At 43.1% G+C, this 21433-nt stretch overlaps 1 protein-coding gene across 1 annotated transcript in view; it reads left to right on the top strand.

The window, feature by feature from the left end:
* Positions 1–18990, top strand: part of Golga5 (golgin A5) — a 53734-nt gene extending 34744 nt beyond the window's left edge. The window contains exons 7-13 of the mRNA XM_004635156.2: positions 2325–2495; positions 5077–5205; positions 9872–9970; positions 13917–14142; positions 15323–15428; positions 16800–16863; positions 18410–18990. Of these exons, the coding sequence (XP_004635213.1) occupies positions 2325–2495; positions 5077–5205; positions 9872–9970; positions 13917–14142; positions 15323–15428; positions 16800–16863; positions 18410–18490 (876 nt within the window). The 3' untranslated portion in view covers positions 18491–18990. The remainder of the gene's footprint in view (positions 1–2324; positions 2496–5076; positions 5206–9871; positions 9971–13916; positions 14143–15322; positions 15429–16799; positions 16864–18409) is intronic.
* The last annotated feature ends 2443 nt before the right edge of the window (positions 18991–21433 follow it).

Here is a 21433-nt window from a genome sequence, read left to right as displayed (position 1 = left end):
CGGACCTGGGCTAGGACTAGGTCTGGGGGCTCCCGGAACTCGGTAGAAAATCCTACTCGGCGGGCGGGGTGGGGGAGGCACTGTGGAGTGGTGGGGGGCGGCCCAAGGGGCTGGGAGAGGGTCCCTATTTGCATTTTCGAAAGCCAGTTGTTGAACTATTAATTTGCTAGCTTCTTTGTCACTTATAATCCTCTCACTAGCTTGCAATAAACTTGCACCCAAATCTTGGAAAGGTTCATCAGGGCTTTGCCTAATGGAAGCCAAGTGAAGGGATGCTTCACTCTTACAAGGAAGTTCCCTCCAGGCCCTAATGGCAGCTATCTTAGTTTGCTCATGTATTTGCAATGCAAAGGTCAGTTGATTATGTTAGCAAAAGCACCCTCCACAATTAGCATATCTTTTTTTTTCAGATATCTTTTTTTTTTAATGTTTCCTTTATTTATTTTTTTCTTTTTTATAGTCAGCTCAGCCCACCCTGTGGGCAGGGCTGGCATGGCATGTGGTGCTGGGGATCTAACCGAGGTCCCTGCATGCTTGCCTAAGCACGCACTTTAGACGACTGAGCTATCTCACCAGCCCAGCATATCTTTCATAATGGCTAGATGCTAACTGCATTTCCAGCTGCCTGTTCCATGCAGTATTCAAAGAAATTTCCTTTCCACAATAAATGATCTCCTGGATTCAAACATGCTTTAGCTATTCCTTTCTAATCATTTGGGGCCATAGTCTATAGGCCTAGCATTTCTACTAAACTCAAGGTGAAGGGAACAGTAGGGCCATAAGTAGCAACAGCTTGTTTTAATTCTTTTAAGGTTTAAAAGGTACAAATTCATGAAGATGTACAACTTGTCCTGGATTATTAGGGACTTGAACTTCAGAAACAGGGTTCTTATGTTGAAAACCCTCCTCCCTAAGCTCCCCTACATGTCTGTAGCTGCTTTGGGTGCCAATTCCAGGGAAATTTTAAAAAATGGCTGTACTTCTCTTGAAGCAGAAGTTCCGATCTGTGACTCAGCAATATTTCTTTGCGTTGTGAGTTGTCACAGCCTCTGTGCACAGCCACTGTGTGTGCCTGCTGTCGCTCTGGCTCTGACCATTGGATGTTCCGTTTTTGTGGAGACTGGCACTATCTTGAGCCTAATAAATTTGTGATGCCAGCAACATACATAGCCAACGCCAAGATCACAGCATACCATAGTCATGACCCTCCTACTTAGCTCCAGGTGCACAGAACTAAGCTGGTGGTATTTACCAACCTCTGTGGCTAGGCTGGGCAAACAGATACACAGGAAGCTGGGGAATCTCAGCTGGGTCTGCCTAAGACCAGAGTGTGGAGGGTCTCCTGAGCCCAGTTTGTGCCCCACTCCATCCCTGCTTGGAACCAACTGCTTGCAGTTTTAAAGAGCTTGTACTTTTTTTTTTTTTATCTAATTGAGCGAAGTTAGAGCATTTAAACTATCTGCTATACTTTTGCTCTACCCTCTTGTCCCATTTGGGACTTGATTTTAAAACAATACTCCATTCGTAAGTCCTTTGTGGTTGTCTGAGAAAGTAACACAAATACACGAAACAAGAAAATAGCAAACACTTATATATACGTCTATAAACATCTACGCTTCTTGAAACTCTGTCCCATTTTTAACTCAGTCTGTTTCCTTTGTGGCTTCTCTCAAGCCTGTTGCTCTCTTTATGCTCCTTTATCTCTCCGGCCCCAGTGAACCCATTTCTGGCCCTAGGGAGCCTCTGTCCCCAAGTTATTTGCCTAATGTGCCAGTACCAGCACACGCCTGTGCTGAATACTTGCTCTAAGCAATCCACTTCCTAATGCACACTCTCTGGAAGTGTTCCCCTTGCGCTCGCTTATCTCCTACCTATTGTTCAGATCGAGTGCCGAACGTAGGGATCCATGGGTCTCAGTGTGATCCGTCTACCAGGGAGAAACAGCAGGAATGAGAAAGATAGACAAGAAGACAACAGCTGGGTTAGGTGGTGACTCATCTGCCTGATTGGCGAGATGACCCCCTGAGCAACAGTACGGACATTTATTTATACCTTTGCAAAGTTAGTAACACGTGACACAAGGCTGCCAAGTGACAGACATTAACCAGTCCGGATGCTTATCTCAAGACTAAAGTAGGTTGTCTGCTTTAGGCACTGAGGCCTCATCCCGCCTAGAACATCTGACCAATTTTCTAGCTTCCATGGCTTCCAACAGTAAGGTTGTGTGACTTTTGAGTTTGAGACCCAGCACCATCAAAACACAAAAACACTTAATATTCAAGGTAATGTCTACTTTGCTTAAACATGTTTCTTTTTTATAATAGTCTAAAGAAAAACTGATTAACAGCTTAAAGGAAGGCTCTGGTTTTGAAGGCTTGGATGGCAGCACTGCTAACAGCATGGAGCTAGAAGAACTTCGTCATGAGAAGGACATGCAAAGGGAAGAAATACAGAAGCTGCTGGGCCAGATACATCAGCTCAGGTCTGAGCTACAGGTGAGATTCACTGTGGTGCAGCTTTCTGTGCACCTCTGAGAATGCACGTGTTCTGTATTTGAGAGGGGAAGGGTATTACTGAAATGTGTGAAATTTCTCCTGGAATGTTGGTTATTGTGTGGAAGTGAGTCTAGAGCAGCAGGCTTTTCCTGTGACTCTAACTCTAAGGGAGTTACAGATAGAGATATGGGTACTTAGCAAGTGCTGCCCTCTACTTTGGCTTCAAGTCACAGAAGGAAACCAGACCAAGTCTTTAAATTTATGGAGCTTACATTCTGGTGGTTAAAGACACATTAGATTTAGGCTTTCTGTTACTAGAATGGGCTCAGCAGTGATCTTAACAGTTTTAGGTGAGTTTATATGTAATTATTATTTCTAAAATTGAAACTGGGCTGTTTATTTCACTGAGACAGGTCCATTTACAAAAATAGTAAGTTTCTGAGTTTGGGAAGGAGAACGAATAAACCTTAAAAATGGAATAAGCTCATGCGAGGTATGTTCACCAACGCATTCACCAAGCAGGTTGTTGATTTGTAAGAGTACAACAGAGAACAGAATATCTTGTCTAAAGCAGAGATTTGAATATCAGATAGAGCCCATATTTGATGCTTAATAATTATCTTAGTTACTTTGTCATTGCTGGGACAAGAGGCACGACTTAAATGAGGAAAGATTTATTTTGGCTCAGTTTATAGAAGTTTCAGCATACATCTCCCTGGTGCCAAGGCAGGATGGCCTGGGAGGTGGGTGTGACCGGACTTCGTTCACTGCATGGTAGCAGAGAGCGGAGAGAAAAGGGAGGAGCCTGGAAGGCAGACAGACCCCTGTGGTGAGCCACCTTTTCCAGCCAGATCCTGCCTCAGAAAGCCTGACCTTCAGAAGCTCACGAGGATCTTACGGACACTTAGATATAAATCATAACATAAATCATAATAATGTTAGCTTGCATTAGACACTTCATCTCTCAGAGCTTTATTTTCTGCATTTGTAAAATGCAGCTGCACAAAGGTTGTCTTGAAAATAAGTGAGAGTACAAAGGTCTGCCATCGTCCTCACCTGTAGTAGATCCTCAGGTAGCTGCTGACTTTCTGCACTTTATATTTAAGGTAGGATTTTTTTTTAACTGTAAATAATTTAGAATTCTAAAGAATTCAGTCTTATGGTCTTAAAAATTGGATAAAATACTAAATTTATCCATACCTCTTCTATGGCTTTTGAATGAGATTATGAAAATTTATTGCTTTTAAAAATATCCTAGCCTCATGAATAACATTGAACCATTTTTTTTTTGTGTGAAATCTAGAATAAAAGATACTAGCTTAGCAAAATGGAAGAGTAGTAATTATAATAGCTGTCACTTACTTAGTGTGTGTCAGAATTTCTCCAGGCGCTTGACTTACATCCTTACCTGTATTCTGTACCATAACACTGTGAAGGAAATGATGTTATTCTCACCTTATATTTGAAGAAATTTAGGCACAGAGAAGGAAAAAGTGACTTGCCACCACACTAAGAGGGTAACTCTCACTACGTAGTTCAGGCTGGCCTCATCTTTCTGCTTCAGCTTCCTGAGTGCTGGGATTACAGGCGTCTGCCACCATGCCTGGCTAGAACATGTGTGCTTAATCATTGTGAATTCTACCTGCCTCCCACGAATTTGCCTTAGTCAAATTAATGATAAAGATTAATCTGCCTTCTGCTAATCCCTAAAGCTGAAAAATGGGGGAAAATAATAATTACTGCTTTTTTCCCTAAATCCACAAAATTGTATGAGTTTAGGGGATTGTACTATGATTATCAGGAAGTATTGTTAATCTTATTTATTTCAAACAACATTTGAAATTCAAGAGTTTGTGGAGATGAGAGCTGAATGTGAAAGAGAATGTACAGAAGAATAAAATGCAAACTTAAGATGCTGATCCTCTCTGCAGTGTACTGTACTAGTGGACTTAGTGCTTGCCTCGTGCGAGACATGCGGAAACTTAGAGCTGTGGTCTTTGCACCAGTGGGCCTAACGGGAAGTGGTTGAGTTTGAAGAAGTGGTTAGAAATACGGGAAGGTGTGAATAGTCCCAACACTAAAAGAAAAAAATAATAGGCTAACTCCAGATGATTAACAAGAAGTTTTATTCTTTTCGTTTATTGATTACTGCTGTCACACATTGTACCTACAGTAACAGGTAACTAATGCGGCGCAGCCCTTTTTGGTGTTGTATTTCTGTTTTTTTTCTGTAATCGCTAGTTTTTGAGTGAAGATACGAATCTCCCAGGGAACCACTGTCTGCTCATACTCAGGAACCCGATGGCTTCCGTGCTCAGTTCCATTCCGCTGACTGCAGAGCACGCTGCAGGAGGAAGGGCCGGGTTCCAAGCTTCTTATGCACTGAGCCCGTGTCTCTCGCCTTTGTCCTGCCCACGCCTGCGGAGCTCAGTGCACAGCACAGCACGTGGTGGTTACTCAGTAGATTCTGGGTCAGCCTTAGCTCACGCAGTTCCTTCCTCATGCTGGACTTGTCATCCATCAGTAAATGCTGAGTGGAACAGTTGCTTACTGCTTTCATATGTAAGGTCCTTCTTTTTAGGATATGGAGGCCCAGCAGGTTAGTGATGCAGAATCATCAAGAGAACAGTTACAAGATCTGCAGGACCAGATAGCCAGGCAGAAAGCATCTAAGCAAGAGCTAGAGACGGAATTGGACCGGCTGAAGCAGGTATGCATAACTACTACGAAGACAATAATATGCAATGTATTAATTATTGAAACTCCTACTAATGGGTTTTGAAACTGTCTCATTGCTATTTGTTTCTCAATAAAATTAATAATAGTTTAAAAAAAGACCACTTGCTATAATCCAGGGGGACCCAGCTCAGGGATCCAGGGATGGCGCAACACGGGAAGACCAATCAGCATAATTCATCAGACTAACAAAGAAAGACAAATCCTGTGATCATCTTAATAGCTGCAGGAAAAGCATTTGACAAATGTGAGCATGTTTTCATGATTAAGGCCAAAAAATAAGCTGTAAAAGGCGCAAGTCAACAACAACTTTTTTTTGCGTAACCAGGGATTGAACTCAGGCCCTTGCACTTGCCAGGCAAGCACTTATTCTACTGAGCTATCTCCCCAGCCCCAAATCAACAACTTCTGACATTGCCAGTTCTGCGGATAACCCACTATCCACTAATAGTTATGGACTACTGGACTATATTGGGTTATTTTGCTGAATTCAGGCACTTACAATATTTGAATAGCAGTGGAACACCTATCTCTGACAAAACAAAAAAGGAGGATATAAATGACCATTTTGTAGTAAAAAATATATATAAATATACATACTTTTATATGTATGTAATATATATATATGTATATACATATATCTGTATATACAAAATAGGATATACAGCTACCTTCTCTTAGTTCAGTGAGAAGAAAGATATGTACTAGTAGTATTTAGACAAGATATCATGTCTGCATCTTGTACTCTGAATAACTACTACAAAGACAACAATATGCAATGTATTAATTATCGTGACTGTCCTAGTAACCTGTTTTGAAACTGTCTCATTGCTGTTTCTTTCTCATTAAAATAAATAAATAAATAAATAAATAGATAGACTCAAAAAAAAATTGAAATGGATGATTAGGAGAAAGAGGCTGCCCTCTAGTGGTCACTTGGGGGCACCTGCCAGGACAGCAAGCGCCTGGGCTCAGAGCAGCAGGTGGGCCTCTGCAGGTCCTGCCCACCTTATCACTCACCTTCTTTAGTTTTTATTTGTTTAAGCACAAAATGGAGATGTGACTTGCCTAACATTGTAAACTTAGTTAGAGAATTGAATAGAACTCAAAATGCTTTGTCACAGAGAATGTAATTCTGCTACCTTAGGTCTATTTTGTATGTCCCGATAGAGAGCTAGAAACATATGTTGGTCAGTTGATTTTCAGTTTATTTGTGCCTTCTACCACCTACAGTAAATACTTAATAGAAATACAGTGTTAGTGCCATATTAACTACCCTCCTGTTTGGGAAAGAATGCGCATGCAGACCACTCTTAAAAATCACATTTGATCCCCAGTACCACACAAAAAAGAAAACTCTCATTGAAATTCTATTTTCTTCAATTAGCTGTTATTTCTCCCTAAGCTAAGTAATTTTACATTAATGTATTTATATAATAGTTCCTGAATTAGCATAGTTAATATTAAACAGGTTTCTGGCCACATTTTCAGAATGCTTCTATAATATTAATAATATCTGGATCTACGAAGTTGGTGCATTATGTCAGGCGTTAGTACTACTTGCATTTTACAAAAGAAGAAACTATTATAATTCTGTTACCCATAAAACATTTCCAGTTTGATGTATTTAAAGACATTAAACTTTTTTATTTTTTCATGTGCATTTAAGAATTTTTATTAGATTTATAAAACTCACCAACCAGCAACTGGCACGGTCTATCACAGGCTGTTTGGGTAACTTAATTATATAATTAAGACTAACTGTTATTTAAAGGAGCTGTTATTTATTTAAAGTCAACAATTTGTTGGGCTTGTTCTTAGTGAGCTAATTTTCATTTCACTGTGGAAGACAGTTGTACTGCACCCTCTCTTCAGTGCCCTTTTTAAAATGAGGGAGTCAAGTAGGAAATGAGCTGAATGTGGCTATAGTAATCAGTGTTCTAGATGTGTAACGTATTTTAATCTTAGGTTTAAATGTCCTCCTTATTAGCTTAAGTAGTTTCAGCTTGAATTGTGTGGCAGCTGGAGCTTGAACGAGATCAGGCAGGCCTCCTTGAGTGGAGGTTCTCCTGCCCTGGTCACTTCGCTGGGTGCCTCCTCATGGCCTCCACTCACTCTGCAGACTGAGCAGCTTGGGGGAAGGTCTCGGCTCTCTCAGTTTGATTCCATGTCACCCTGCAGCTCCTTTACCTCTGTGCTCTTTGCACAGAGAAGCATCAAGCTTTTGACAGCTCCTGGTGGCTCTCGTTACGCTCTCGCCCTGCTCCACACTGTGTGTCAGTGAGTTGGATGTGCATGTGGATTGGCCTGTGCTCTGCTCTCAGGTTCTGACCGAGTATCCGGTGCACAAACAGTGCATCCGTGCAGTTGCAGGAGAAGCTGGAGGTGCTTCTTTGATGCCCCTCTCTCTTTTCAGTGCTGAGCAAAACAGATATTGCCTGGAATCACACGAAAAGCTGCTTGCTACTAGTGCACACTGACTCCCGGGAAGACTGACAGGACCAAGTGTGAGCCAGGCGAGGGAGAAGCTGGAACTCTGTCTTACTGATAGTGGGAATGCAGAATTGTATAGCTGTTTTTAAAACAATACAGAAAAGAACTTCACAGGTTCTTTTGAGTTATATACACATTTCCCATATATAATCCAACAGTTCTGCTAATGAAATCATGTCGCATAAAAACTTGTGCTTGAATAATCATAGTAGCCTTATTTAGAAAAACTTAAAAGTAGAAAAAACTTATGTCCATCAGTGATGGAATAACTGCGCAGTGAAATACTACTCACCTGTTAAAAGGATTGAACTCTTGATACAAAGTATACACAGAGGACTCAGAAATGTGTTAAATGAACTTATCCACTATAGATTTCCATTTGTAGAACTTTCTAGAAAATGCAAACTATAATCATAGGGATTACATCAGAGAACTTCCTGCAGCAGTAGAAATGTTCTGTATCCTATCTGTGATGATGGATACACAACTGTCAGAATGTAAATAATTCATGCTTAATATTGCTGAATTTTATTTTGTGTAAATTGTATCTCCATAAAGCTGATTTTTTAATATATTGTGTACTGATATAAGCAAACAAAATTGAACCAGGGCATGGTGGTGAGCGCCTGTAATCCCAGCACACAGAGGGGCTGAGGCAAGAGGATCACGGCAGGTTTTCCAAGGCCAGCCTGAGCAGCGCATGAGACCCTGTCTCCAGCAGACCAGCCAGCCCCGTCCTCCAAAGCACTTGAGAGGCTAAATTCGTTACCAGGCTGATTGTGCATGTTCGTAACATTTTTTTCCATGGGATGATTTTTTTCCTAAACCTCCTGCTACTTAGTGTGATATCAAAGTTATATCTTTTTCTTCTTTTGGGGGGGGGGGTTTGGGGTGATACCAGAGATCAAACTCAGGACTTGAGCTTTACAAAGATATATATGGGCAGTATATCTTTTTATTCATGTAAATTCCAAAAAACAAGATGGATCTTCAGTTTTATTTTTGAATAATCATTAAATGTTCTTATATTTTTCAAAAGCATAATTTTAATGGCTCTATAATTGTTACAATAAGGATGAACTGGCTGGGGAGATTGTTCAGCAGCTTAAGTGCCTGCCTGGCAAGCACAAGGACCCGGGTTTGTGCCATGCCAGCCACTAAAACCGGGTGAGGTGGTGCAAGCCTGTAATCCCAGCACTGGGGCATCTGAGACAGGAGGGTCACGATGGGGTGTGTGCGTGTGGTTTATTGAGACAGGGTCTCACTGTATAGTCAGGCTGGCCTTAAATTCACTACACACTCCAGGCTGGCCCTGAACTTATTAGATGTCTTTCTGCCTCAGCCTCCCATCCTGAGCTCTGGGATTACAGGCATATACTACCATGCTGAAAGCTACAAAACTTTAAGACTTATAATATATTTTGTCAGTTACATTTTGTAAGAGTTTTTGTCAAGGGCCGGGGAGATAGCTCAGTAGAAGGGCCTGAGTTTAATCCCTGGTTCCACAAAAAAAAAAAAAAAAGTTTTTGTCAATTTTCATGATTGAACCCCCTGATTGCATGAGGCTTTAGGGGATATCTAGACACAAATTGTAACACTTCTAGTTTGTTTATTTACTTGGACTTATAGTTTTAGCAGATACATGACATAAAATTGTCTTTAGCAGTCTTTTTTTAAAATTGTATTGCTAACAGCATCAATCTTCATCTCATACATAGTGAATGTAGTCTTTAGCTTGTCATTTTTGTTACTACATAATTGAGATTTATAAAGGAATGACTTATTCTTTACACCTGCCAGATAATAGTTCCTGTCTTTTCTAGTCCTCTGCCAAAAGGATTTTTTTTTGGAAACAGGTTTCACTGCATAATCTATGCTTGCCTCAAGTTCATGGTGATCTTCCTGCCTCGGCCTCCCAAGTGCTGGGATCGTAGGCTTGTGCCACCATGCCTAGCATCTGCTGACGTATTTCTGGGCCTGTGTTCACAGCATCCGCCAGAAGTGTTGACTCCATCCACATCTCTTCATTTATTCATTCTGTGTGTTGGTAGCACACACTGGTGGAGTGTCTACTGTAGGGCGGGCCCCCTTCCAGGGACTGAGGTGGGGGAGAGCACTGACCAGCTTGTGCTTGCTCTACTCTGTAGGAATTTCACTATGTAGAAGATGATTTGTATCGAACAAAGAACACATTGCAAAGTAGAATTAAGGATCGAGAGGAAGAAATTCAGAAACTCAGGAATCAGGTAAGAATCTGCATTTACAACTTCAGATGTCATTGTAAAGCTACATATTTTTAAAAGGATGCAGTAAGATCTTGTTTTTATGGAATTGTAAGTTATTTTCAAGTTGGTATAGAATTTTCTTTCTTTTTTTTTTTTTTTTTTTTTTGGTGGAACCGGGGATTGAACTCAGGCCCTTGCACTTGCCGAGGAAGCGCTTATTGCACTGAGCCATCTCCCGGCCCCTAGAATTTTCTTTATAAGCCATTTGTTTTCACATTTGCTGCACACTGTTTTTCATTCACTCACTCTATAATTGTACATTGTCCTTTCCTACTTTATATTTAGATTGACTTAATGGATAGTGATTATTGAAATAATATACATAAAAATTTACAAATTCTTTAGTTTTAGTTAATGATCTAATTGGAACCATGATGAGCCAAATAATTTTTGTTTTAAGTTCTCAGACCTGAAGAACTTGAATAGAAGACCATAATTTATTCATTTAATATATTTAGTACAGGGTCTACACGGTCTCACTACATAGATCGGACTCATGGTGATCCTCCTGTTTTCAGCTTCCCAAGCTCTGAGGTTACAGGCATGTGCCGCCACACCCAGCCTCAATCTCTGACTCAGCACACCCTAGGGGCGGGCCCAGCATGGCTTGTGGAGCCAGAGATTGAACCCCAGTCCCTGCCCTCTGCCTGAGCAGGCGCTTTAGTCAACTCTGATTTAAGACATTTAATTTTGCCTTTATTTTTGTAAGTCTTGGGGACAGCTAGCTAATGTGAGTATTCCTTCTTCCCTTGCCTGCATTTGTGAAATGCTAACACAGTAGCATGACTTTCTTTCTTTTTATTATCTAGTGCAGTGTCTACAGGGTCTTACTGCACAGATCGGACTCCTAGAGTAGTGTGACTTTCTAACAGAACATCAAAGAAATGGCAGTAACCAAACTATTAGCTAGTTTAATCCTTAGATAAGCGATTCTTTATTTACTATATATTTATTGAGTGCTTATGGAGTCTAAAATATTTAAATATTTATTTGAGATTTTGTTTTGTTTTGTTTGGCTGGGGAGAAAGCTCAGTGGTCTAAGCACCTGCCTGTTTTGTTTTGTTTTTGTTGCTTGGATCAAATTGAAAGCCTGAGCTACAGCCTCAGCTTTGGACTATTTTTGTGAATCAAGACTTAATCATAGAAGAATTACTTTTAAAGATTGTTCATTTACTTAAAACAGAAAACAAAAACACTTTTGTCTGCTAGAAGGAACTTAATTTATACAACTTAAAAAGAAATTAAAATCTTTAGATGTTGCAGACCTCCCAGAGTGAGTTAACATTTATTCTGGAAGAAGTGGTTTTTTTTTGTTTTTTTTTTTTTTTTTTTTTTTTTTTTTTTTTTTGCGCTGAATGCCTTCAAGGCATGACTGGCTGGCTTGTGTTGTGGGGATGGAACCACAGCAACCTGAGCCTGACTGCTTTGTTGAAGCAGCCACTTAAAGAACTGAGCTAAGGGGCAGGCCCCCAACATTTATTCTGAGTAAATAAAAACTGCTACTTCTGCTTGATTATACTTTGGGTCCTCCCAGGAGAACAACATGTTGGTTTAAAAAAAGCTACTTGACAGTTTGGATGTTTTTTCATTCTTTAAACTGCTGTATAAGTGTAGAAAAGCAAGCTGGAGAGATAGCATAGCAGTTTACACATTAGGCTCTACAGCGCGAGTTCGTAGGTTCAAGTCCCAGGTCTGCCTTTGGGGGCCTGCTTAGCTCAGCTCTTTAAGTGGCTGCTTCAACAAAGCAATCAGGCTCAGGTTGCTGTAGTTCGATCCCCAGAACTCAAGCCAGCCAAACCTGTCCTGAAGGCATTTGGAGCAAAAAGAAAAAAAAAGAGTAGAAAAACATGAGGCATAATAAACTAGAATTGTTGTCCCTATTAGATTTGTAAAGCTAACAATTAGTTCGTGATAAAACCACAGCTAAGCTGTGAAACCTAGGAGAAAGAATCTGGGAATCTTCCTTCAGCTTAGAGGCGTTCTTCCTTCCTTCATAGGATATTAGAATTTTCTGCACATCAGAAGTTATCTGTGTAAGAATGAAAGAAAGCCACAAACTGAGAAAGAGATTTATGACACATACCAGACAAGGGACTTACAACCAGAAATATAATTCCTGTTGATAAAAAGATGCACCATCAGTTTTTTGATGGACAAGAGACTTGGGTAGAGCTCTCATTGAAGAAGTCAAGGGAAGAGTCAGATATGCACAGGATCAGGTGCTCAAGCTGACCAGCATGGCCGCTCCGCAGCATGGGCAGGGCTGCAGGTGGCTGGCTGCGCCTGCAGGGGTCTGTGAAGCCCCAGGGCACCACAGGCCCCTCCCATGGTGGTGCTGTCACTCAGGCAGCAGCACAGCTACTGTTCAGAACCAGTTTCTGGGGAGGTTCACATGCGTCTGTCCCCTGACTAGGTATGTATTCCATACCCATGAGGGTGTATGGGGGCCGGGAGATGGCTCAGTGGAATAAGCGCTTCCCTGGCAAGCACAAGGGCCTGAGTTCAATCCCTGGTTCCACCAAAAAAAAGAAAGAAAAGAAATGGATCTATGAGGGTGTATGTCCACTAGAAGACCTGTACCCAGGCCTTTATGATGGGGGGGGTGCATGAACAGCAGGGGGGAAAGAACCCAAATGTCTATCAATGGGTTAGGTGGATAAACAAGTTCCGAACCCCTTCAGAACGTAAAGATAACTAAGAATTTATAAAGAAAACTGTCAGAAAACTTTGATTTTAAGTGTTCACACAAACATTTATAGGAATTCAGTAATAGGCAAAACCAAATTCTGGTGGTAGAAATCAGAGTAGTGGTTGTCTGTGGTGATGAAAATATTGTTTAAGTTCAGATAGGTAGGAAATAGCAGGGCAGGAATGAAGACCTAAGCGTGTGCGTCCCAGCTGTGCAGGGGGCGGCATTGCCGTGATTTGGGAACACGTGCTTTCAGATGCTTTACTGTGGTTCCACAGTAAAAAAAAAAAAATGCAGTTTGCTTGTGTCTCAATACTCGGCATGCATTTAGGCATACAAAGCCAGGCAGATTGCATAAAAGAAGACTCTCTACCATGTGTGAGGTGGATATCAGAGGACATCCCATTCCATTGGGTTTCCTCCCTCCCCTGAACACTGGAGATGGAATCTATGAAGTGCTAAGCTTCGTACCCAACCCCAGCACCCCTGCCCTTTTGCAGATTTTTTTGCGGAACCAGGGATTGAACTCAGTCTCTTGTGCTTGCCAGGCAAGTGCTTATTCTACTGAGCCATCTCCCCGGACCCCAGAATTTTGAGACAGGGTCTCACTGAATTGCCCAAGCAGGCCTCAAATTTCCCGTCTTCCTGCTTCAGCCTAATGAGTAGCCAGGATTACAGGTGTGTTACACCACACCTGGTATTATATTACTCGTGTGTGTGTGTGCACGCGTGTGTGTGCATTACTGGGGATTGAACCGAGAGCCTTTGCACTGAGCTACATGGTCAGTCTTTTTTTTTTTTTTTTTTTAATCTGGGTCTTGCTAGGTCCCCCAGGGAGGGCTCCAACTTTTAATCCTCCACAGAGTGCACCTTACAGACTCACATCACCACACCTCACCTGTGTTATATTTCTTAAGTGCTTTTGTGTGTGTGTGCAGGGTCTCACTACATAGCCCAGACTCATAATAATCCTCCTGATTTCTGCCTCCCTAATGCTGGGATTATAGGCGTACGCCACCATGCCCAGACTTAAGTTCTGTTTTTTGACCCATGAAATTATAATAATTTGAAAATCACATGTATAGACATTAAAAGAATCACCAGAGTTTGGATTTGGTGCTACAGCTTTCCTCTTTCCTGTGAAAACGAAGCAAGGTGACTTCCATATTGTATGACTTCCGTTTTACCTAATAATTCTATGAACACCTTGCCTTCCAGCTTACCAACAAAACACTGAGTAACAGCAGTCAGTCCGAGCTCGAAAGCCAGCTGCATCAGCTGACCGAGACCCTCATCCAGAAGCAGACCATGCTGGAGAGCCTGAGCACGGAGAAGAACTCGCTGGTCTTCCAGCTGGAGCGCCTTGAGCAGCAGATGCGCTCTGCCTCTGCGAGCGCCAGCAACGGGTCCTCCATCAACATGGCTGCCGCTGACTCCGGCGAAGGTAACCCAGTTCACATACGTGGGGCTAGGGAGTTACTCGGTGGCTACTACCCCCCACGCTCTGCGGAAAGCCTTGCTCTGCAGATCAGCAGTCACTGAGGGGCCCGAGAGGGTGTGGAGCAGGCTTGTGCTGTGTCAGGACGCTCTGGGTGCCGTCCTCTCAGGATGTGGCTTTGGGTAGAGCACTTGTCGAGCCCACGGGAGGCCCCAGGCTCAACCCCTGGCTCCACAAAAGGAAAGAATAGACTGCGAGGGTTGAGTGGAGGCTGGGGAGCCAGGGAGACAGCTCAGTAGAATAAGCGCTTGCCTGGCAAGCACAAGGGCCTGAGTTCAATCCCCAGTTCCACCAAAAGAAAATAATAAAAAACACATTAAAAAAAAAACCAAAAACTGGGGCTGTAGCTCAGTAGTATAGTACCCTTGCTTAGGTTTGATCTCCCAGTATTATTAGGGGCTGGGGAGATGGCTCAGTAGAATAAGTGCTTCCCTGCACAAGGGTCTGAGTTCAATCTCTGGTTCCCCCTCACCCCCCACTGCCCCGCCAAAAAAAAGAGTGGAGGCTTGGAGGTGGGGAGCCATGCCCTAAGCCAAATGAGAGGTAGCAGTTCTGAAGAGTGAGACTCAGGAGTGTTTCGAGGACTTATTCGGAGCTGACAGAATTTGCTGGCAGACTGGCTGTGATGGTTGAGGGAAGGGAGTGAAGGATTTTGACCAGAGCAGAGGGAGAGAGGTACTTGTCATGCCTGGGACAGGAAGCATGCAGGAGAGGAAGTTGGCAGGGAGAGAGAGGCATCAGAATCCTAGTATTGGGCCTGCTGAGTTTTAGCTGCTCCTTATGCCTGAGAGGGAAGTGCAGAGGCGCTAGGTGAGGCTGGGTGGGCTGTGGGGAGTCAGGGTCCTCCGCCTGGGGATGGCTGCATCAGGAGCAGAGCCCACTAATGCTGACTCTCCACAGTGCTGGGTATTTGTAAACACTTTCCTTTTGGCTGAAATAATTTTCTTATTTTTTGTAAAACAAATTTTGTGCATATGGGAACTTAATTCTCTATAATGAATTTATCTTTATTATTTCATCTACTGTGAGTGTGATGGTTAGGAATTTAGCATTGAGAATTTCTTCCACGTGTGGTAATTTCCAACTCTAATGGCAGTGTACCCTGAATCTCCTCTTATTTAAATAGGTGCACGTCTACGGAGTGTTCCTGTTCTTTTTAGTGACTCAGAAACTAATCTGGCAGGGGTGTACGGAAAAGTTCGCAAAGCTGCTAGTTCCATTGACCAATTTAGGTAAGTGGTGCCAGTCCGGGCAAGTGGCCCAGCAGCTGTTACACACACAGGGTATCCCGGGCATCCCGTGTGGCAGAGCTGGTATCTATTCCTTGAATGATATTTCAGCATCATGCAGTTGGCTCAAGAGCTCTGTCAGGGCTGGGGATGTAGCTCAGTGGCTAATCATCTGCCCGGCAAGTGCAAGGTCCTGAGTTGGATCCCTGGTGCCACAAAAAAATAAAAAGAGGTCTGACAGTGCCCACACTTCATTGAGGATAATTAACCCTGCCAGTTTTCTTCTTTCTGCAATAGATTTTCTATTAATGTAGAGAACTCATTAAATCTCATTGAGAAAGTCTCTGTCTTATGTGAAAGTATCCATTGTGTTTTATCATAGTACTTTATCATGTTATTATTAAAGTGATGCTACTATAAATGAACAGTATTCATTCTAATCTATTATTTCATACATATAACATCTATAATTTGTTACACATTTACATAAAATTTTTGTGATAGAAAATGTCTTTTTTTTTTTTTTTTTTTTTAGAAAATGTCTTAATAGTGTACATATAGCCTTGATGAAGTTCACATCAAAGTGGCCAGTTACACCTTTTTTCCCCTTAATACTAAACACATCTTAATGAACTGCTGCGTGATAGTCTTTTCTTACCTGTGTCTGAGTAGAGCTATAGTATTAAAGGTAAGAACGATATGTTAGGGTTCCGGAAGCCGTGGGACGAGGATGAGATGTCATTGATCTCCAAATTAACATCGTATTTCACATCTTCACTTGTTCGATATACAGTTTATGTAGAACCTATGTAGTATGTGTGCTAGTGGCAGTAGAGGAAGCGGAAGCGTGCGCTTGCGTGTGTGTGCCTCCGTCTTGCTAAGAGAAGACCGTTGAAGGGGCAGGAGCTCCAAGGGGGACATCACAGCGGTCCCGTGCCCACTTCCTCGAGTGTCCGCTGGGTTTTCCGTGGCTCTGTGCTCTTAGACGCACAGATGTGTGCAGAAGCTTCCTGAATGCCGTTTGCAAGTCCATGCCCAGCGCACTTCTTTCCTAGGCACGTGGCTTGTGTCCTCTTTGGTCATTTCTCTAAAAAAGAGAGAGGGACCAGGTTTTCCTCCTTTAGTAACTGTGGCCGTAGAGTTTCAAGAAATACCTTCTGTCTTGAAGTGCAACAGCCACACACAGTAATGATGAAGTGTTAACTGTCACATTTCTTTCTGACATTTCTGTGATCTGTAAAGACTCACTCTTCTGTGGTGGCCGCATAAATAGCTTAGATGAATGAAAACTTATAGGTGCCATGAACTATTAACACAGGAGGATCAGTCGTGAGTGTAACTTTCTTCTCTCTTTCTTCCCGCCTGCTTGCGCAGCATTCGCCTGGGAATCTTCCTCCGGAGATACCCTGCAGCACGAGTGTTTGTAATTATATACATGGTGAGTAAGCTGCATGAAGAAGCAATGCTGTGTGTAATTTTTAACTCATTTTCTTTTTCATCTGCTGACCTTATTGGTATTTTAACAATTTTGAAAGGGGATAGAATTCCGTTTCATATATACATATTTTTTTTTAATTTGGGGGATTGGGTTTTTTTGGTCTTTTTGAGACAAGGTCTCACTATGCAATTCAGGCTCGCCTTGAGCTCACTTTGTAGCCCAGGCTGGTCTCGAACTCACAGCAGTCCTACCTCAGCCTCCCGAATGTGGGTTAAAGGCATGCACCACCACCCTAGGGTACTATAATTTGTTTTTTTTTAAATTACAAGTTAACAATTCGTTATGTATAAGATAAAAAGTTTTCAAAGGCTCTGCTCCATCTTTAAGCTACTGTGCTGCTAAGAACAGTACCAAGCAGTTGCTGCCGTGTTCCCTTGGTGCTGTCATGTGTGTGCCTTTACTTTCGGAAGGATGCCCAGGCCGCCTGTTTTCCTCCAGATGTCTAGCGCAGTGCAGTGCTCGAGACAGGCAGGCTGCTCCCTCACGTGACCCTGGGCCTGGAGGCCCTCCCTGCTCTCTTCAGAAGAAATAAAACCCTATTCAGGAAAAATTTCTTGATCCACTAGAGGGGAGAATTACTCCTCTAAATAGAATGTTTTTAAGAAGAGAATAGAAAGAACAAGAAAAGGAACAGCATCAGAAAGGGTGTGGGGTCTGCCCAGCGGGCTGACTGTAGGAGTGGGAGCTGTCTGTCAGCCAGCCTGTACTGCGCACTGCAGCTGTGGTGGCAGCGCCCTGAGGAGGGAGCCGCCCGTGCTTCCTGTACTACCCTGAGAGACCTAGAGGAGCTGGTTGCTGTGGATTGTGTACTGTGCCCTGAATCAACTCCCAGGCACGTTACTCCTGTCAAGATTACTCTCTCAGTGAACACGCTGGTGCACCCCTATAATCCCAGCACTGGGGAGGTTGAGGTAGAGGCTGTGAGTCCAAGGTCAGCCTGAGTTACACAGCAAGACCCTGTCTAAAAAGGTAAATAAAAGAGTATTTTCCTATTCCTCTCAACCAATACCTGGCTAAACTCTCAAAGTACCAACCATTACTGTTTGGCAAAGCCTTTCCAGCTACCCTCTGCCTGTCAGTTCTGACCATCCCTGTTCCATATAATCACTTGATTGGTTACCTACCCACACATTGGTTACTTATTGTGCACCTGCTGATGCTCAGGGCTTCAGCTCAGCGGCATGAGTGCCTGCGTGGCAAGCGCAAGGTCCTGAGTTTGACCTCCAGTACCACAAAAAGAAAAAAACATGGAAACTGTGGGTTTAGCAGCTCTTGATTACTGAGCTCACTGGTGTTGGCTCCCCTGCCCCTCATTATTCACCTAGGAAATAAAAACTGAGTCCTCACCGTGTTGCCCACTCGGTGTGCCCCAGAGGGGACATGAAGACAGAGAAGCCATGGGTGCTGCTCTTGGTGCATATGCACAGGGGCCTTCAGGAAAGGTGGACTTACTCACTAATCCATAAATTGCTTTTTCTTTTTTTAGGCTCTGCTTCACCTCTGGGTCATGATTGTTCTGTTGACTTATTCGCCAGAAATGCACCGTGACCAGCCATACAGCAAATGAACTGAGCCAGTTGCTTCAGTGATTGGTTCTTTTTTTTTTTTTTTTTTTTTTTGGATCTGGGATCTGCAAAAAGGCCATTTTCCTCAAACAACTGAGAAGGGTGCACAGGATTATTTTAGCACTACGAGCTCTTAACCTTTAAGTTATTATATAAGTTCTCTGCTGTGTAAATCTTCCTCTTACTTCCTTCAAATGGTAGGTGTTTCTAAAACGAACAGTAATTTAACAAGCCCAGCTCTGCATCATCTGAGTTCAGTGGTCCTAACATATATAGAGAAAGAGGCTCTACACAGATGTTCCTGTATTTTAGGTGACACCGATTATGGGTTATAATAAGGAAAACTAACTGTTAGTGATAAAAAATAAAAATTTTCTTTTTTGATAATTCAGTCTGCTTTTTGTATTTTCCTATATTTAATTCTGTGAATGGAAATTTACTTTTTACATGTTAAAGGCCAGACTGGTGTAAATCTTTTTATATAATACATGAATAAAATTGACTGTTCGTTTTTCTTTTTTAAATAATGGTTTTTCATCCCCATCAAACAAGATCTTTCCAGGTGGACGTCAGTGAGCGGAGCCAGGAACCGCAGCCAAGTTGCTGAGCGATGATCGCAGAGGTTGCAGCTGCTCCTGGGGGGTGCCCTGCCTCCTGCTCCATGCCTGTGCTGCCTTCCTCGGGTTCTTGTTCACACACTGTTGTCTTCCTCCACCTCTGCCTTTGCTCCAGCTGATTCCTGGGACTCCTACAGCTCCTCAGGCCCCTGCTTGTGGCATTTAGTAAACCTGTTTGGGCAACCTGGCCATTTTAATAACACCCTAGTGCAGAAACATTGTAACAGAGTTATCCTTGGAACTTGCCAGTATCATGCCTGTCTTCGTTTTGCTGTAAGTCCAGTGTAATCCCTGTGTTGATTTTGGTTTTCATCTTTGAGCAGAATTTCTAAATTGTTCTGTCACTGGGTCCTGTTGGTTTCTTCATATATAAATAATACAGATATGTGGATCTTGGGCTTTGTGAAGGTATAGTCCTTTGTGGGGTGTCTTTAGTTGTTTTCCAGTACTGAGATTGGACCCAAGGTGCCTTTGCACTGAGCTATACCCCCAGTCCATTTGTCAGTTTATATTTTGAGACATGTTCTCACTAAGTTCCACATACTAGGCTTCTTGTAGCCTGGGATTTTTGCAAGGGGAGCAAAACAATATAGGACACATTTTTATAAGATTGTATAATCACCCAAAGAATCATACACTAAAGACCAAAGTATCCAGCTGAGGGCCTGGATCCTAATGTCCTGCATAAGTCCAGCTAAAAACCGAGAGCTTATAACAGTGCCTCCCACAAGTCTAGCTAGAGGCCTAGAGCCCATGGCAGTGTCTCATGCAGATCCAGTGGTGGAAGCCAGAAAGCCTGTGCCCGCAGGATAAAGGCTCTGTGCCAGCAGGCTGAGGCCTTACAGGCAGCTAAATTAGATAGAGGTACTATAGGCAGGCAGGCAGGGCCAGGCCCTCAGGGAGACAGAAGGAAGACAAGGTGACTTTGCAACTTGGAAGAGACAGACACTCCCGTATGGGCCACACCTCAGGACCAAGACGAGGAAATACAGCTACATACTTCCCTAGGGATGGGCACCAGGGATTGAGGTTCTAAATAGGTATCAATGACCTTGAAAGAACCCAAATGAATCGCTAGCCTAGCCCCCAACAGGAAGAGACCCCATCCTGCATTCATGCCCACTTGCTACATGACTCGCTTCCCCATTTGGTTCTGGATTTAATGTTACCTGAGCGATGGTACATGTAATCTCATTGGTTGACCATAGTTTTGTCCCACCTCATGCCCACCTAAGCGAGTGCCCATGTCTTCTCCACCACCTTAGACCCTTCACTGCATGGTTTGCCTCTATAAAAGTCTCTGGAAGAGACAGCTTCCTGAGGGACCACCCACTCGGGGCCCCCCTCCTGTCCCTCTCTGACAGGAGCTTTCTTTCCCTCAATACATACGTTCTGCTCATAACCTCCCTTTGTTCCTAAAATTTATTGTTGAGTTTTTTAGAGAACACAAACTCATCCCAGGTACTTTTTAGGTCAGGAGATCATTGTTCTCCCTGTGTTGTGTGGAGGTTCAGAGGGATCTGCGCTGGAGCCAGCAAGCAGTGCTCAAGGTAATAGCCAGAGCTCCCCCAAAGGTACCACAGGCACCTTCAGCGACAGTGAGGTCCCGAGCTCCTCCAGTGATGAGGAAATCCGAGTTCCCATCAGGGAAGGCAACACGACAAGCTTCTCCAGGAGGCTGAGCAGTGCCCATCTTCCCCTTGAAGCAGGAATTGATGCTCAAGGTGAGGACCAGAGCTCCCCCAAAGTGAACTGTAGCAATTCTCAGCAACAGTGAGACCCCAAGCTCCTCCGATGAAAACAGCCAAGTTCATCAGGAAAGCCAGCATGACAAGGTCCCCCAGCAGAATAGGCCACGAGAACCAGCAGCTCCCAACAGTTGAACAGCTTCTCCAAACAGCTTCCCTAATGGCCTCTCAACAGCTTTTTCTAGTTCTGCCTCTTACACAACAATTCTCAGGTGGGCTTCCCACACCCAGCGCCATGCTGGTTCAGTTCGGCTGGGTGTTACAAGTTGACCACCAGTTAGCAATCCACCACAAGGCCCAAACTTAATTCTCTGTCAGCCTCCAGAGTGCTGGGCTCACAAGCAAGCGGTACCATGTCGGGCTCCATGAGGGATGTTTCTGGTGCAGTCATTTGGTGCCTAACTGCAGGCCTGACCAATTTCTAGTCCTAATGATATCTCTGCTGTGACTTTACTATATATAAAGCCTATATACCCTTCAAAAGTGAGCTGGGGAGATGGCTCAGCAGCATAAGCACCTGCCTGGCAAGTGTAATGTCCTGAGTTTGATCCCCAGTACCACTTAAAAAAAAAAAAAAAAA

Source organism: Octodon degus, unplaced genomic scaffold (assembly GCF_000260255.1).
Source record: "Octodon degus isolate 3935 unplaced genomic scaffold, OctDeg1.0 scaffold00070, whole genome shotgun sequence".
In the NCBI taxonomy this organism is placed as follows: Eukaryota; Metazoa; Chordata; class Mammalia; order Rodentia; family Octodontidae; genus Octodon; species Octodon degus.
This window is presented reverse-complemented; position numbering and strand designations above follow the sequence as displayed.